The following is an 18582-nucleotide window of genomic DNA, read 5'->3' on the forward strand; positions in this document are numbered from 1 at the left end:
AGATCACACAAACAAGACAAGTATCTGCTAATACTAACTGATAGAATCAAAAAGGGAGAGAAAGATCCAACATGGGAAGTGGGATACACAGCAGACTCATAGGATGGCAGATGTCCTAAACAACACTCTGGCCTCAGAATCAGCCCTCAAGGCATTCAGATCTGGCTGAAGAGCCCATGAGAGTATAGCAGGCATGGAAAGCCAAGATATCATGGAAAAAAAAAAAGACCTAAATGAATGATCTCTGTGAGTGAGATCCCAGTGGAAAGAACAGGGCCATCAAAGAAGGAGGTACCCTTCTCCGAAGGGAGGAGAGAACTTCCACTTTGACTATGACCCTATCGGAATAAGATCAAAGTCAGCGAACTCTAAAGGCTTCCATAGCCCTGGCAACTCATGACTAGAGCCTAGGGAGATTACTGACACCATGAACAGGAGTGTCAAATTGTTAAGTCAGCAACAGGAGTCACTGTGTACTTACACCCCATGTGGGATCTGTCCCTAATGTGTCATCTAAAGCGAAGTGATGCTATAACTAGTACTGAAACAGTATTTTTATACTTTGTGTTTCTGTGTGGGCACAAACTGATGAGGTCTTTACTAATTATATACTGAATTGATCTTCTGTATATAAAGAGAATTGGAAATGAAAAAAAAAACAACCTGGTGTTAAAATGGAAATGGCATAGAAAATTAATTAATTTGAAAAAAAAATTATGTAGGATCTCTGTCTTTAATGTGCTGTACATTGCTATTTAATGCTATAATTAGTAATCCAATGGTAGTTTTTTCACTTTGTGTTGCTATATGGGCAAAATGTTGAAATCTTTACCTAATATATACTAAACTGATCTTCTGTATGCAAAGAGAATTGAAAATGAATCTTTACATGAATGGAAGGGGAAAGGGAGCGGGAAGGGGGAGGATTGCGGGTGGGAGGGAGGTTGTGGGAGGGGGAAGCCATTGTAACCCATGGGCTATACTTTGGAAATTTATATTCATTAAATAAAAGTAAAAAAAAAAAAAGTGAATAGGAGCTACAACATTGAAACTGGGAAAAGATAAATTTGTTTCTATCTCCAGGTGTGACTGTCTCTTCCTTTTTTTTAATACAATGAGGTTTGATCAGACTAAGGGTTTTATCAGATGTCATCAGAATTCTGTCCCCCCTTTTTTTCTTAATGGAAGGTTGTAGTTTAATCGTCATCAGTGGTGGGCTTTTGGCCTAACAGTTGTCACTTAGGGGGCCAGCGTTGTGTCAAGGGGGTCAAGCTACTGCTTGTAACTGGGGCAGTTCTTATCAGAGTGCTGAGTCTTGTTGCCACTGCTTCACTTCCAATCCAGCTCCCTGCTAATGCACCTGGGAAAGCAGCAGAAGACGGCCCGAGTGCTTGGGTCCCTGCACCCATGTAAGAGACCTGGGTGGTGTTCCTGCCTCCTGGCTTTGGCCAGGCCCAGCCCTGGCTATTGCAGGCATTTGTAGATTAAACCAGTACATAGAGGACAAATCTCTCTCTTTCTGCCTCTCCCTCTCTGTTATGCTGCCTTGAAAATAAATAAAAGTTTTAAATAAAAAATGTTACTTGGGTTGCCTGCATTTCACATCAGAATACCGGGATTCCATACCTGGCTCTGGCTCCGGCTCCTGACTCTGGCTTCCTGCTCTTGCAGACCCTGGGAAGCAACAGTGGTGACTCAAGTACTTGAGCCCTGCCTCCCATGTAGGAGAACCTGCATTGAGATCCAGGCTCCTGCCTCCAGCCCAGCCCTGCCTTGCCCCAGCTGTTAAGGTCATTTGGGGAGTGAACCAGCAGATAAAACCCTCTCTGTGTCTCTGTCTCTTTGCCCCTCAGATACTAAGTTAGAAAAAAAAAGATTTTCATTATTTATTTGAAAGGCAGATTTAGAGAGCGAGAGAGATCTGCCATCTGCCGGTTCACTCCCCAAATGGCCACAATGGCTGGGGATGGTAGGCCAGGTCTAAGCCAGAAGCCAGGGCTTTATCTGGGCCTCCCATGTGGGTACAAGGGCTCTGGGTTTTGGGCCCTCTTCCGCTGCTTTCCCAGGTGCACTAGCAGGGAACTGGATAGGAAGTGGAGCAGCCAGGGCTTGAACTGGTGCCCATATGGGATGCCACTGTGGCAGGCAGCAGCCTAACCCACTATGCCACAGCACTGGCCCCTGGATAAGGAAATTTTAGGAAGAAATCTCCAGCAAAACTGAAGTTTAGCTCTTGGTGTTGCACCATTTTCGTTACCTTGGGGTGAGCTGGAGGACTGATGGGAGGTACTGGTACCATTTTTGGAACTTCTGTAAGTCTAGGGTTATTACCAGATAAAAAGTGAGTAGCTGTGGGGAGAACCCTGCCTCTTATGGAGTGGACAACTAGGGGAAGCATTTGGTTGATAGGAATTTCCCTCGGTGATAACGTGTCTGGGCTTTCTCTCCAGCTGCCAGCTAAGAAATGGAAAGTTGATTTGCCCTGTCTTACTCTGCCCTCTGGCTTTCCTGACCTCATTCTGAGTAGATCAGATGATTGACTAACTGACAGAACACACATCACTTTCTTTTCCAAGGCAGAGAAAGGGATTTCAAAAGACACATCCAGTTATGAGCAATAATAGAATGTGGGAGAGAACTGTCTGTGCTCACAGAAATAGGTCACCTGCCCTGGATGGAGACAAGACCCACCAGGGTGACCACAGCATCTGCAGGAAACAGGTGGAAAGAGATGGGTGGTGACATTCACCCTTCGGCAATAAACTCTGGGACATGACTGCCTTTGTTAGGTAGCTAGGCAGACCATCGCCTTTGTGCATAACAGGGACCAAAGAAAATGGGATTATTCTATTTCAAAGAAACAGAATTTTTTTATAGGAAATAATTTTTTTAAAAGATTTGTTTATTTGAGAGGCAGAGTTACAGACACACAGAAAGATCTTCCATCACTGATTCACTCTCCAAATGGCCACGATGCCTAGGGCTGGGCTGATTTAAAGCCAGGAGCCAGGAGCTTCTGGGTCTCCCATGTGGATGCAGAGTCCCTAGCATTGGGCCATCTTCCACTGCTTTCTCAGGCCATTAGCAGAGAGCCAGATTGGAAGCTGAGCAGCTGGGACTCAAACCAGTGCTCATGTGGGATGCCAGCAGCACAGGCAGAGTCTCACTCCCTGTGCCCCAATGCCAGCCCCAGAAATTGGGAATTTTTAAAGAAAGTGAATTTTTGTGCAATGAGACAAGGAAACAGCCCTGAAAGCAGCCCAGGAATTGCATCTAAAGTCATTGCTCTTATTCAGGATCTCTGTTCAATGGGTTCCAGCCCTCCCTGGGAGAGTTCAGGGGAATGTCCCCCACCCTGCACCAAGGGGAGCTACCAGGTGTCATCACTGCACTGGCGAGGTCCTAGAAGGATTTGGGGGGTCCCACATCCAGGAACACCCTCCTCATAGTGTCCATAATGTCCCAGAAGAGGGAAGAGTGGGGGAGATATGATTGGGATCCCCATACTCATATCCATAAAAACTCATGTCCAAAATGGCCTGGGGGCTCAGCTCTTTTCTGAGACACCTGCCTGGTGTGTCAGGTGTATTTGTCTCATTGAACTTTGCTACCTCACTCAGTGCTAGTACCCGACTCAAGTCTGAATCCTTCCTTGCTCAAAGAAGTTCTGAGAAGCCATCTCCAGTAACGCTTTGAGGGTGCCTACTCCCGGGGGCCTGGGAACACTGTTGGCAAGAATTCTGAACCAAGAGGAGGAAATAGCCTGGTGTTATCTCTGAGTGTGGTGTTACTTTTCATCAGTCCCTTAGCTAAAGTATCTGAGAGGAGCTCCTTGGGAGGAAAGGGTTTATTTTGGAGGTTCAGGGTTCAAGATCAGGCGGCCCCATTAGCCTGGCGTCTGGTGGTGGCTGATAGTGCTACAGTGTGTGCAGAGTGATGATCACACATGAGTCAGCCAGCAGAGAGCGAAACTCGACCAAGCTTGGCTTAAATCACTGACTATTGCAAGAGCTGCCTTCCCAGGGCAAGCCCCCCCCGCCCCACCCCGCCCCAGGATCTACAGACCTCCCATTGGTCCCGCCCTCCACCTGCCATTATGAGATCATGTCTCTCCCTCCCCCCGCATCCACCACCATTAACATCAACCCATAAGATGCTGGGGTTTAAATACCTGCATAGAGTGGGTTAAGCCGATGCCAGCATCCAGTATGAGCACTGGTTCAGGTCCTAGCTGCTCCACTTCCCACCCAGCTTCCTGCTAATTCTCCAGGGACAGCAGCAGACCATGGCCCAACACTTAGGCCACTGGCACCCCTGTGGGAAACCCAGACGGAGTTCCTGTCTCCCAGCTTCCACCTGGCCCAGCCATGGCTGTTGCAGTCATTTCAGGAGTGAACCAACAGATGAAAGATCCCTCTCTCTCTCTCTCTCCCTCCTTCACCCTCCCTCTCCTTCTTTCTCTCTCTCTCTCTCTGTAACTCTGCCTTTCAAATCAATCAATCTTTTTAAAAAAAAGAGACTCTCATGTGAAAGCTACCTTCCAAGGACAAGCCCCAGTGACCTAATGACCTCCATGCTGCTCCCATCCCCTACCTACCCTGACCCATCGACCCATAGACATTGGGGTTCACAGGTCTGCAAGCGTCCGGAGAACCAGGTCCTGCTCAGTTTCTAACAGGACATATCAAAACTTCAGAGGAGGCCACCTCAAAATTGCCAGTCCCCTTCTGTAATGACTTTTAAAAATTTATTTGAAAGGCAGAATTACACACACACACACACACACAGATAGATAGAGAGACAGAGACAGAGAGAGATAGACAGAGAGCTTCTATCCCCTGGTTCACTCCCCAAATGGCTGCCAATCAAGAGCCAGAAGCTTCATCTGGGTCTCCCACAAGGGTGGGAGGGGCCCATTCTTGGTCCATCCTCCCACGGATTTCCAGGCGCGTTACCATGGATATTGATCAGAAGTGGAGCAGTGGGGACTTGAACCAGCGGCACTCACTGGGATGCCAGCATCGAAGACAGGGGCTTAACCCCTGCACCACAGGGCGGGGCCCCTTAATAATTTTTCTTTGCTGAAACAGGAGCAGCATTACTGAATGTGAAGTCCCCTAGTGACCTGAGAGTCCAAGACACTGGTTTTCAACCAGGATGACTTCGTCCCCATGAGACGTTTTTGGTCGTCTCAGTGGAGGGTGTGCAGAGGCTGGGGATGTTGTTAAATGTCCTCTAGGGCACTCTGGGCAAGGCTGAGAAACTGGTCCAACAGAGGACAGGTGTGGGTGTTGTGGCCACAAGGTGACAAACCCTCAACTGTGGAATTAATTCTCCAGACACAATTATGGTAGAAGAAGAGCTGTCGCCGCTAATTCTCCCCTGCTGTTCACGCAGACCCGAGGTGGGATGTGGCCTCCCCATGTCCCTCCCCTCTGATTATTTCATCCTTGTCTTCTCCCTCTTCCTTCAGGATTGGGTGTAGCAGCTAAGATGCTGTCTGCAATGCCCCAGCCCTCATCAGAGTACCTGGGTTCACCTGCTGGCTCTGCATCCAGCTTCCTACAAATGTGTGCCCTGGGTCGTAGCAGGTGGTGGCTCAAGTATTTGGGTCTCTGCCACCCATGTGGGAGACTGGGATGGAGTTCCCAGATCCTGGCCCAGCCCAGGGGCATTGGAGGAGCAAACCAACAGAGGGGAGATTTTATTCTCTTGCTTTCTCTTTCAAATACATAAAAAAATATTTTTTCAAAAAGTGCTCTACTGATTTAAAAACATTTTAATTGTGGTAAACAAACAAAAAAAATACGTGGCATAAAATTGACCATCTTAGCTATTTTTAAATGCACGATTCAGCAATGTTAAGCATATTCGTGTTATTGTGAAACAGATCTCCGGAACTCATTCACTTTGCAAAATGGAAACTCTGCCCACTGAACATCAACTTCCGGTTCCCCCTTCCACTCTCTACCACGGCCCTTCCTGCCTCTATAGTTCGGCTACTCACACAAAAGCAATGTAGTTGCTTTTTGTGACTTATTTCGCCTGGCGCAGCAGCCTCAGGGGTCTCCTATGTTGCAGCATGTGAAGGAATTTTCTTTTTGGGGGACTGAGTACTATTCCGTGCTGGGACTATTCCACATTTTGTGCGCCCCTTCGCTTGTCAGTGGATATTTGGGTTCCTTCCACTTTCTAGCTGTTGTGGACCAGTTGTAACACACCTGGCTGTGCAAATATCTCTCCAGATTCTGCTTTCAGTCCTTCCAGATAGTTCCCAGAAGTGGGACAGCTGGGGCATATGGTAATTCAGTCTTTCTTTCTTTTTGGAAATGTCATTGTTTGCTATAGCAGCTGCATCATTTTGCATTTCTACCAACAGTACCTAGGGTTTCGATTTCTCTACATTCTTTACCCACACCTGTTATTTTCTCTGTTTATAATAATAGATTTCTTAATGCCTGTGAGATAATAGTTCATTGTGTTTTTTTTTAAAAGATTGATTGATTGATTTGAAAGGCAGAATGACAGAGAGACAAAGATCTTTCATCCACTGGTTTATTCCCCAAATGCCCACAATAGCCAGGACTGGTCCAGGTGTAGCCAAGAACCAGGAACTCTATTCAGATCTCCCACATGGGCAGCAGGGTTGGAAGTACTTGGGCCATTGTATTCCCAGGCACATTAGCAGGAAACTGGGTCAGAAGCAGAGCAGCCGGGTCTTCAATCAACAGCTGTCACATGCAGCAGCTTAACCTACTGTACCACAATGCTCACCATGCCCCCCACCACCACTGTGGTTTTAAAGGATTTATTTATGTATTTGAGGGGCAGGGTTCCAGAGGGGAGAGAGAGAGAGGTCTTCCATCTTCTGGTTCACTCCCCAAATGGCCACAACAGCCAGAGCTGGGCCAATCCAAAGCCAGAGCCAGGAGCTTCTTTTGGGTCTCCAATGTTGGTGCTGGCATCCAAGCACTTGGGCCATCTCCCACTGCTTTCCCAGGCCATCAGCAGGGAGCTGGTTTGGAAGTGAAGCAGCCAAGACTTGAACTGGCACCCATTTGGGATGCCAGCATCACAGATGGAGGCTTAACCTATAACATCACTGTGTTGGCAGCTCCCCACTGTGGTTTTGATATGCTTTTTCCTAATGACTAGTGAAGTTGAGCAGCTTCTTATAAGCTGGCTAGCCATTGGGATCAATGGAACAATTTGTCTCTCAGATGCCTCACAGTTTAAGAATGTGTCCCTGTATATTTGTACTAAACAATATCATAGCATATTAACAGGAAATTATTCTGATACAGGCAGTAAAGTGAATGTTCTTTTCATTAACAGGCTATTGTTCTGATACATGCAATTAAATGAAATGGAAAGCATTGAACCCATTGCACCAAATATTATTCAATGTAGCTTTTGTTGTTGCAACTCTTCAGAGAGGGATGACTTGTTACCACAGCATAATTGATTATAAATTGGCTGATATATATACTATTGTAATTCAGGCAGGTGGTACTGGCTTAGGGGTAGAAAAGGTAGACATATCAGATTAAAAGAAAAGATCAGAACTAGATCAATGAATATTTTTTAAAAGATTTATTTCTTTATTTGAGAGGCAGAGTTACCAAGAGGGAGAGGTGCAGAGAGAGAGAGTGAGGTCTTCCATTCACTCCCCAAATAGGTGCAGAGAGAGAGAGCGAGGTCTTCCATTCACTCCCCAAATGGCCACAATGGCCACGACTGGACAGACCAAAGCCAGGAGTTTCATCCAGAGGTACAAGGACCCAAAGACTTGAGCCATCTTCCACTGCTTTCCCAAGCATGTTAGCAGGGAGCTGGATCGGAAGTGGAACATGCAGGGCTCGAACTGGTGCCCATATGGTATGCCAGCACTGCAGGTGATGGCTTTACCCAATACACTACAGTGTCAGCCCCGGGTCAATGAGCATTAACACAGTATATTTATCACAGAAGTGGCTTTGCATTGTGGCACAGTGGGTTAAGCCACCCCCTGCAATGCCAGCATCCCATCTCAGAATGCTGGTCCTAGTCCTGGCTGCTCCACTGTCTTTTCTTTTTTTTTTTTTTAAAGACTTATTTATTTCTTTGAAAGACAGAGTTAAAGAGAGGCAGAGAGAGAGAGAGAGAGAGAGAGAGAGAGAGAGAGAGAGGTCTTCCATCTGCTGGTACACTCCCTAGATGGCCACAATGGCCAGAGCTGGCCAATCCGAAGCCAGGAGCCAGAAGCTTCTTCTGGGTCTCCATGTGGGTAGATAGGCCCAAGGACTTGGGCCACCTTTCATTGCTTTCCCAGGCTACAGCAGAGAGGTGGATGGGAAGTGGAGCAGCTGGGACTTGAACTGGTGCCCATATGGGATGCTGGCACTATAGGCAGCGGCTTTACCTGCTATGCCACAGTGCCAACCCCATTCCACTTCCAGTTTAGCTCCCTGCTAATGCACCTGAGAATCAGTGGATGATGGCATGAGTACTTGAGTTCCTTCTGACCACCCAGCTATTACAGCCTTATGGGGAATGATTCAGTAAATGGACAATCTCTCTCTTTCTCTCTGTCACTATGCTTTTCAAATAAATAAAATAAATGTTTTTTTTTTAAATGAAGTGGCAATACAATGGAAAAATGAATACTTAACAAAAGCTGTTAGTGAAATTGTTTATTTCTGTGGATAAAATAAACAAGATGTCTGCACCCCAACAAAGTCAAAAATAAGTTGCAGGTAGGTTTATGTGCAAAGATAAAAGTCACAATGATGTATATTGTAGAAGGCAATGGAAGTCTGTATCTATGAGTCTATGGTAGGTAGAGGCTTCATTAAAATGACCTACTGAGGGGCTGGTACCATGGCGCACTAGGTTAATCCTCTGCCTGCGGTGCTGGCATCCCATATGGGTGCCAATTCTAGTCCCGGTTGCTCCTCTTCCAGTCCAGCTCTCTGCTGTGGCCGGGGATAGCAGTAGAAGATGGCCCAAGTGTTTGGGCCCCTGCACTCACATGGGAGACCAGGAGGAAACTCCTGGCTCCTGGCTTTGGATCAGCACAGTACTGGCCATTGCAGCCATTTGGAGGGTGAACCAATGGAGGGAAGACCTTTCTCTCTGTCTCTCTCTCACCATCTATAACTCTATCTGTCAAATAAATAAATAATATAATATTAAAAAAAATGACCTACTGAGTGAAAATCACAAAATAAATGCAATCATCTCTCAGTATCTGTGGGGAGAGTGTTCAGCGCCTCCCATGAATACTAAAACCCAAATATATTCAACTCCCTTGTATTAAGTAGTTTGGTATCCGGATATAACTTACATCCTGTTATGTACCTCGAAACATCTCTAGTTTACTTGTAATATCTAATACAATGTCCATGTTGTGTCAGTAGTTGTTATACTGGGTTGTTTAGGGGAAAATGATAGGAAAAAATCTGAACATGTTCCGTAAGACACAATGTGTACTTTCAAATTAAAAAAAAAATTTATTTGAAAAGTAGAGGGACAGTGAGGGAGAGACAGAAACAGAGAGATCTTCCATCTGCTGGTTCACTCCATAAAAGCCAGGACTGAGCCAGGCCAAAGCCAGGAGCCTGGAACATATTTGGGGTCTTCCATGTGGGTGCAGGGCCACAAGCACTTGGGCCATCTTCCACTGCCTTCCCAGGTGCATTAGCAGGGAGCTGGATCAGTAGTGGAGCAGCCGGGACTTGAACTAGCATTCAGAAATGGGACATGGATGTCTCAAGCAGTGGCTTAATGTTCTACACTACAACACTCAGCTCTCAAATATTTTTAACCCGAGATCGACTGAATCTGTGATACAGAACCCCCTGATATGGAGGATGAGCTACACTGATAAATTCACATATGTTGAGGCTGGCACTGTGGCTTAGTGGGTAAAGCTGCAGCCTGCAGTGCCAGCATCCCACATGGGCACCAGTTCAAGTCCCAGCTGTTCTACTTCTGATCCAGCTGTCTGTCATGGCCTGGGAAAGCAGTAGAGACCTGGAAGAAGCTCCTGGTCCTGGCTTCAGATCGAAACAGTTCTGGCCATTGTGGCCAACTGAGGAGTGAACCAGCAGATGGAGGGCCTCTCTCTCTTTGCCTCTCCTTCTGTCTCTGTATAACTCTGCCTTGCAAATACAGAAATAAATCTTTAAAAAGAAATCGTGTACACCTTGACTGTATACAATAAAAGTGCTACTTGCTCACCGAAAAGAAAGGCAATTCTTTTGTGATGTCATCGGGTATATCTTGTAAAGCTGGGCAGTGCTGAGAATGAACTCCCAAAGTACAACACGAGTCTCAGCACCCCAAGGTTGAGCAAGAGCCGACACAGAGTCCATGTGTGAAGGTTCAGCTTTGAGCAGTGTGTCTCCCTGCGCTGTCTCTTGTCTCTGGTGTATGGACTGTCCGGCAGCGAGTAGCTCTAGCCTAATTCTGTTCTGGTAGCAATACCCATATGTTTTTACCCTTGGATGAACATTCAGTGATCTCTTTGCTAATATAATTCTTTCATGTACAATTAAAACTATGTAACTTGGGGGAAAAAAAAAGAGATTCAGCTTTTAGCATGTTAAAACGCAGGCACAGCTGGCTTGTGGTGGACAGGTCGGGATGCCCATATCAGAATGCCTGGGTTTGACACCTGACTCTGGCTCCTGATTCCAGCTTCCTGCTATTGCAGACCCCGAGAGGCTGCAGTCACGGCTCAAGCATGAGGGTCCCTCCTGCATGAGAGACCTGGATTAGATTACTTGCCTCTTTGGGGCCAGCACTGTGGCGTAGAAGGTTAAACCTCCACCCGTGGCGCTGGCATCCCATGTGGGCACTGGTTCATGTTCTGGCTGCTCTGCTTCTGATCCAGCTCTCTGGTAATGGCCTGGGAGAGCAGTGGAAGATGACCCAAGTGCTTGGGCCCCTGCACCCACATGGGAGACCCAGAAGAAGCTTCTGGTTCCTGGCGTCAGATTGGCCCAGCTGGGCAGTGAACCAGCTGATGGAAGACCTCTCTCTCTGTCACTCTCTCTCCATGTAACTCTGCCCCTAAAATAAACACATAAAATCTTTTTTAAAAGTATGATCAAGACTCTAAATTTCATAAAATTCAAGAATTTTACTGCTTCTTCCCACCACCCCCCCAAAAAAATTGATGATGGAAGTGCCCACGTTTGTACTTTCCTGGATTTAAGCTCATTCTAAAGTCTTAGCCAGGTGACACCTTCCCATAAATGGAGATGTTTTTCCCATGAGATTCCCCAAGGCTCCCTTCACGTCCTGATTTCTCAGGCTGTAGATGAAGGGGTTCAGCATCGGAGGCACCACTGTGTACATTACCGAGGCGGCCGCGGTCTTGCTAGAAGCATCGGTCAGGGAAGAACTAATGTACACACCAAAAGCCGTCCCATAGAACAGGGACACCACTGAGAGGTGAGACCCACAGGTGGAGAACGCTTTATGCCTGCCCCCTGCAGATGGCACCCTCAGGATGGAGGAGACTATGTGAACGTAGGAGAAAATAATCCCCAGGAGAGGAACCCCTCCCAACAGACTCGTGACTGAGTAGACCAGGAGGCTATTGAGGAGGGTGTCGGAACAGGCCAGCCTGAGGAGCTGGTCAAGTTCACAGAAGAAGTGGGGGATCTCCCGGTCTAGGCAGAAACACAGTCTCAACGCCATCAGGATGTGCAGGAGGGCGTCCGCGGTGCTAAGAGACAAGGCGAGGAGAATCAACAGAGCACACAGGCGAGGGCGCATGATGGCCGTGTACCTGAGTGGATGGCAGATGGCCACGTAGCGGTCGTAAGCCATGGCAGCCAGGAGGAAATTTTCCAGTCCAGCAAACAGGAGGACGAAGAAAGCCTGAGACAGGCAGCCTGCGTAGCTGATGGCTTTGCTGTGCCTCTGAATGTTCACCAGCATCTTGGGGACCGTGGTGGTGCTGAAACAGATGTCAATGGAGGACAGGTTGCCGAGGAAGAAGTACATGGGGGAGTGGAGGTGGGCATCTGAGCTGATGGCCAGGATGATGAGCAGGTTCCCGAGCACCGTGACCAGGTACATGCACAGGAACAGCACAAACAGGAGGGGCTGCAGGGCTGGATCCTCTGAGAGCCCCAGGAGGAGGAATTCTGGGACCCCTGACTGGTTTTCTGAGTCCATGTTGTTGAAGAGTCTGATGGAAAAAATAAGAGGGGATGCAACAGATGACGGATGTCCAAGGATCTCTTGTTTTGTTTTTCTTTAAGATTTATTTATTTAAAAGCAGGGATGGGGCACAGAGGGAAAGACACACGAGGTGGGGGAGGGAGGGAGAGAGAGAGAATGAATGAATGAATCAATCAATCTTCCATCCCTGGTTCACTCCCCAAATAGCTACAATGGCTAGGACAGGGCCAGGTCAAAGCCATGAGACAAGAATTCTCTCCTGATCTCCCACAGTGGTGGCAGGGGCACAAGCACCTGGGCCATCATCTGCTGCTTTCCCAGGCTCATTAGCTGGGAGCTGTATCAGAAAGGAAGCAGCCAGGACTCCAACAGGTGCTCATATGGGATGCTGGCATCGCAGGTAGTGACTTAACTTGCTCTGCCATTTTGCTGGCCCCAAGAACTCCTTGTTTTAGAGAATTCACATCTGTTGAGTACTACTTGCTAATCTTTTCTGTCTTTTTCTCTCCCCATTTCTCAACCTCCTTTCTTGCTGCCTCTCACTCCCCTACGCTACCTGATCATCCAGGTTTTTTTTTTTTTAAAGATTTATTCATTTGAAAAGCAGAGTTACAGAAGGCAGAGGCAGAGACAGAGATAAATAGATAGATATAGAGAGGTCTTCCATCCGCTGGTTCACTCCCCAGATGGCCGCAACGGCCAGAACTGAGCTGATCTGAAGCCAGGAGCCAGGAGCTTCCTCCAGGTCTCCCACATGGGTGCCGAGGCCCCAGGCCTTGGGCCATCTTTTACTGCTTTCCCAGGCCATACCAGAGAGCTGGATCAGAAATGGAGCAGCTGGGACTCAAATCAGCGCCCATCTGGTTTTGATATACTGAATGTCTACTCTTTTCCTACATTGTAGAAACTAGTAGGAATGAAATAGGAAATATTATGTGGGTACTTCAAACATTCTTGGAAAATGAAATTAAAAGATTAGTTTGGTGCATACTTTTTAAAAATCCATCCACAGTTTTTTTCATAATATGAACTTTTGGAAGACCCCCTGTATGCATAAATTTTCAATTTTTTTGCACCAAAATAAACTTGTCATTTAATTATATTTTCCACAAGTGTTTTCAAGTACTCTAATATACCTTTTCCTGGTCTTATGAATTAGGAAAATTGTTATAGAATTTTAGAGCTTTCTAGAATTGAACAAGAGTAAATTGCTGTTGGGGATGGAAAAAGACCTTAGACTCCCAGGTCAGGGTAAGATTTGAGCAGAGGGGCCAGCGCTGTGACATAGCTGGTAAAGCCACTGCCTGCAGTGCCGGCATCCCATATGGGTGCTGGTTCGAGTCCCAGCTGCTCTACTTCCAGTCCAGCTTTCAGATATGGCCTGGGAAAGCAGTAGAAGATGGCCCAAGTCTTTGGACCCTTGCACCCACATGGGAGAACCAGAAGAATATCTTGGCTCCTGGCTTTAGATCGGTCCAGCTCCAGCCATTGCGGCCAATTGGGGAGTGAACCAGTGGATGGAAGGCCTCTCTCCATCTTTCTCTGTCTCTCCTTCTCTCTCTATGTAACTCTGACTTCCAAATAAATAAATTGATTTTAAAAAGATATGAGCAGAATAAAAGCTGTATGGGAATTCTTGCATAAGCAAGCACATGAACATAACAGACAACTAGGTAGATAGGCAGACACCTCGAAGGTGACCTAGTTCTGCTCATCTTCAGCAGGTCCTCACCTCACAGCAGCCGGAAGTGCACCCAGAGACAGACCTGTTGCTCCTTGCAAATCATAACCTAGGAACGTCAGCCCACCTGGGTGCCATCACTAAGGGATGATGTTCAGGTCCTTGTGGGTGTGAAGGAGCAGAAAGGAGCCCTGTGCTCAGGAAGCAGAGAGAAGTTGTGCAGGGCAAGCTGCTGTGCAGAAGCCGCCGTGGTGCCGGCGCTGAGCTCTGTGTGCTGGGTGCTGACTAGGGCAAGGCTGTTGAACGGGCAGTCACAGGGAGACTCCGCAACCTCTGGGGCCCTTGGGGCTTCAATATCCAGAGCTCCTCATTAGGCCAACTCTTGTACTCTCATGCAATTACAGGGCAGCATGAATCCTTAAGGAGCAAGCCTGAGACGTAAAGACCTTTGTTCTGGATGGCTTACCCTGATGGGCCAAGCAGATGTGGTCCTCATCTCTCTGCCTTGCTTGGCTCATATCCATCTCAAGGACTGAGCACATCTAACCACACCTTCCCTCTGCCACTGGATTCTAGTCTTCCCTATTTGTTTTCTTCAGGACAATCTGTTCATTCATTCATTCATTTGAAAGGCAGAGTGTCAGAGAGGAAGGCAGAGATAGACAGAGAGTTCCATCCACTTGTTTGTTCCCCAAATGCCTGCAATAGCCAGGGCTGGGCCAAACCAAAGCAGAGAACCAGGAACTCCATCCTGGTCTCCCACATTGCTTGGACCATCATCCACTGCCTTCCCAGGTGCATTCACAGGAAACCACAAGCAGAACAACCAGGACTTGAACCTGCAACCTGCATTGGAATGCCAGCATCACAAGGGCCAGCTCAACCCACTGTGCAACCAGGCCAACCCAAGAACAACTCATTTCTAGCAACAATGTCAGAGAAACTGACAGAACATTCAGGTTCACAAAAACCATTTCCGAGCCGGCGCCGCGGCTCACTAGGCTAATCCTCCGCCTTGCGGCGCCGGCACACCGGGTTCTAGTCCTGGTTGGGGCACCGGATTCTGTCCCGGTTGCCCCTCTTCCAGGCCAGCTCTCTGCTGTGGCCAGGGAGTGCAGTGGAGGATGGCCCAAGTGCTTGGGCCCTGCACCCCATGGGAGACCAGGAGAAGCCCCTGGCTCCTGCCATCGGATCAGCGCGGTGCGCCGGCCGCAGCGCGCCAACCGCGGCGGCCATTGGAGGGTGAACCAATGGCAAAAGGAAGACCTTTCTCTCTGTCTCTCTCTCTCACTGTCCACTCTGCCTGTCAAAAAAAAAGATTAAAAAAAAACCATTTCCTTATATAGATTGTTCTGCATGCTTCCTGTATAAATATATGTGAGGACAAAATGATCGTATGCTAAACATGCCAGCAACAGAGAGCTACTTCTTTGTAGCTCATGGAATGTTGATTCTGCTTCTGCATACTATAATCAACAGTTACTACCATGTTCTGAGTGATCACATGTACAAAATGATTTCTGTTATTGTTAACTTTTATTGAGATACAAATGACAAACAATAAGTTACACACATGTAAACTCTAGAGTCTTATACATTTTGACACATATAATAGAAATCATCACCAAAATCAGATAAGAGCATAACCATCATGGTAAAATTTTTCTTTTTCTCTTAAAGATTTATTTATGCATTTATTTGAAATGGTAGAGTGACAGAGAGGAAAAGAGAGATCTCCCATCCAATGGTCCACTCCCCAGATGCCTACCACAGCTGGGCCAGGTCAAAACCAGGAGCTCAGAATGCAATTCAAGTCTCCCACATCAGTAGCAGAGGCTCAAGTGGTTGAGCCATCACCTGCTGCCTCGTGGGGTACACATTAGCAGGGAGCTGGAATCGGAAGCAGAGGCAGGACTCAAACCCAGGCACTCTGATTTGGATGTGGACATCTCAAGGGGCATCTTAACCTCTTGTGTTAAACACTGATCCTTACACAATTATGCTTAGGTTTCTCATACATTATCCAAGCATAACAAAAAGTATAGAAAGTAACAAAGGAAGAGCTGTCAACATCATCAAGTTCACACCTCCACCACTCTCACTCCCTGGGAATCAGTGCAAACAATACTACATGTTTACTCCAAGACACATGTTTGTAGGATCTTGTTTCTCTTCTTTCTCCAGGGGAACAACTACACTGACTCAAGGCACATGGTCCTCCTGCAATATTTATTGTGCTTCATATTATTCGTCCATAAGTCGTTGCATTCTTTTCCTTTCTTAAATAAAAATTTATTTATTTGAAAGGCAGAGTACAGAGAGAGAGACAGAGATCTTCCATCTGTTTTGATTACTCCCCAAATGGTTACTGAAGCCAGGAGCCTGGAACTCCACCCAGGCCTTCCACATGGGTGCAGGGACCCAAGCTCTTGGGCCACCTTCCACTGCTTTCCCAGGTGCTTCGGCAGGGACCTGGATGGGAAGTGGAGCAGTGGAGACTTGAAATAGAGCTCATAAGGGATGCTGACTTTGCAGGTGGTGGCTTAACCCGCTGTACCACATTGCCAGCCCCTGTTTTTCAATCTGAAAAGCTCTATATAAACAGCATCATACCGTGCCTGTCACTTTACTTTGCTTTTCCTAATCTATATATTTTTGTTACAGTTGGTGCTTTCAATATAATCTGATTAATTTAAAGTGCTTTGTTTAAAGATTTATTTGACAGGCAGAGTTAATGAGAGAGGTCTTCTGTCCACTGGCTCACTCCCCAAAAGGCCACAACAGCTAGGGCTGGGCCAGACTAAAGCCAGTATCCGAGAGCTTCATCTGGGTCTCCCACATGGGTGCAGGGGCCCAAGGACTTGAGCCATCCTCTGCTGTTTTCCTAGGTGCATTAGCAGGGAGCTGGATCAGAATGGAGCAGCCGGGACTTGAACCAGCACTCTGATACAGGATGCCAGCATTGCAGGTGGTGAATTAACCCACTGTGCCACAATGCTAGCCCTTATTCCTGTCTTACTGTGTGCGTGTGCATGTGCGTGTGTGTGTGCGTGTGTGTATGTGTGTGTAATTAAAACTGGACCCTCTGTCTCAGGCTTCGAATCCGTGCCCTGATAAAAGAAATGGCATGTAGAGAATGGAAATCATTTCTCAGACGTGACAGATCTACTACAAGAAAAGCAAGGCAGGTTTGAAGCCGAAGCTGGAATGCTCTTAGCAGCCTTCCAATCGCTGTAGAAGAATGTCGTGGGGGAGGAAGCAGGGTTCATGGCCCTTTGGCTGCCTCTGTGCTACCCACCTCTGGAGGAAAAGACAATTCACAGAAGGGCAGGCCGCCGCTGGGTGAGGCTCCTCAAGGCTGCCTTCATGTCCTCATTCCTCAGGCTGTAGACAAAGGGGTTCACCATTTGAGGGACCACAGAGTACATCACCGAGGCTACTGCGCTCTTCCCAGGGGAGTCGGTCACCGCAGAACTGATGTACACCCCCAAGCCCGTTCCATAGAACAAGGAGACCACCGACAGGTGCGCCCCACAGGTGGAAAAGGCTTTGTGCCTTCCCCTCGCAGATGGCATTCTCCAAACCAAGGAGACTATCTGAGTGTAGGAGAAGATGATCCCGGCGAGAGGCACGCCACCAAACACGCAAGCTGCGACGTAGACCAGGAGGTTGTTGACGAAGGGGTCAGAGCAGGCGAGCTCGATGACCTGGGCAAGTTCACAGAAGAAGAGCGGGATCTCCAGGTGTGTGCAGAAGGCCAGCCGCAGCGCCGTCAGGCTGAGCAGGAGGGCGTTGGCGAGGCTGACGCACAGCGAGAGCAGAAGGAGCTGGACACACAGGCGGGGGTTCATGACCAGCGTGTAGCTCAGCGGCTGACAGATGGCCACATAGCGGTCATAGGCCATGGCTGCGAGCAGACAGTTTTCCAGGCCGGCAAAAAGCAAGACAACACAGGCCTGAGTGAGGCAGCCCGCGTACGTGATGCTGCGGTCCCGCGTCTGCAGGTTCACCAGCATCTTGGGGATGGTGGTGGTGCCAAAACAGATGTCGGTGAAGGAGAGGCTGCAGAGGAAGAAGTACATGGGTGTGTGGAGGCGGGCGTCGGAGCTGACAGCCAGCATGATGATCAGGTTTCCCAGGACGGTGACCAGGTAGATGGACAGGAACAGGCAGAAGAGGAGGGGCTGTAGGGCTGGGTCATCTGTGAGCCCCAGGAGAAGGAATTCAGAATCAGCTGTCTGGTTTGCAGTTCCCATGTTGTGGATGAATCTGATGGAAATTATGGAGCGAATAGACAATAAAGGATACAGACCAGCAGCAGCATCACCAGGGGACAGTACAGAAGCAGAAAATCTTGGGGCTGGCACTTGCTAAAGGACCGTTGGGATGCCTGTGTCCCAGGTAGGAGTGCCTGGCTTCTTTCCCAGCTCCTCTGCTCCCAGTCAGCTTCCTGCTGACGCAGAGCCTGGCAGGCAGCAGGTGATGGCTCAAGTACATGGGTCCCTGCCATCCACTTGGGAGGCCTGGATGGATTTCCTGGCTCCTGGCTTCAGCCTGGTCCATGACACATTGTTCTAATGATGACTGTTAGTTTTCTAGCCAGATTCAGTAAGCTATTTTCTCGTCCCTCGTTCTGACTCTGTTAACATTATTTCAAGTTATGGGATGATTCCATGAACTGACTCTTAGATTTAAGGTCTTAGATTTAAGGGGATGACCAAAAA

General features: G+C 47.8%; 2 protein-coding genes across 2 annotated transcripts; both read right to left on the bottom strand.

The window, feature by feature from the left end:
• Window positions 1-10003: 10003 nt before the first annotated feature.
• LOC133749141 (putative gustatory receptor clone PTE03) lies at window positions 10004-12171 on the bottom strand (the record flags this gene model as incomplete). The annotated part of the gene is made up of 2 exons (XM_062178318.1): window positions 11269-12171; window positions 10004-10030 (listed from the first exon to the last, which is right to left on the bottom strand). Coding segments are annotated over exons 1-2 (930 nt in total), but the record flags the coding sequence as incomplete, so codon positions are not given.
• A 5004-nt stretch (window positions 12172-17175) lies between these two features.
• Window positions 17176-18117, bottom strand: LOC133749203 (olfactory receptor 7G2-like). The gene has a single exon (XM_062178412.1). The coding sequence runs from the start codon at window positions 18112-18114 to the stop codon at window positions 17176-17178; it is 939 nt and encodes a 312-aa protein (XP_062034396.1). The 5' UTR covers window positions 18115-18117.
• Window positions 18118-18582: the final 465 nt, after the last annotated feature.

The sequence above is a fragment of the Lepus europaeus genome, chromosome 20 (genome assembly GCF_033115175.1).
Source record: "Lepus europaeus isolate LE1 chromosome 20, mLepTim1.pri, whole genome shotgun sequence".
Lineage (NCBI taxonomy): Eukaryota > Metazoa > Chordata > Mammalia > Lagomorpha > Leporidae > Lepus > Lepus europaeus.

Coding starts and splice junctions, on each gene's coding strand:
- LOC133749203 (XM_062178412.1), bottom strand. CDS start 18,114: ATGGGAACTGCAAACCAGACAGCTGATTCTGAATTCCTTCTCCTGGGG.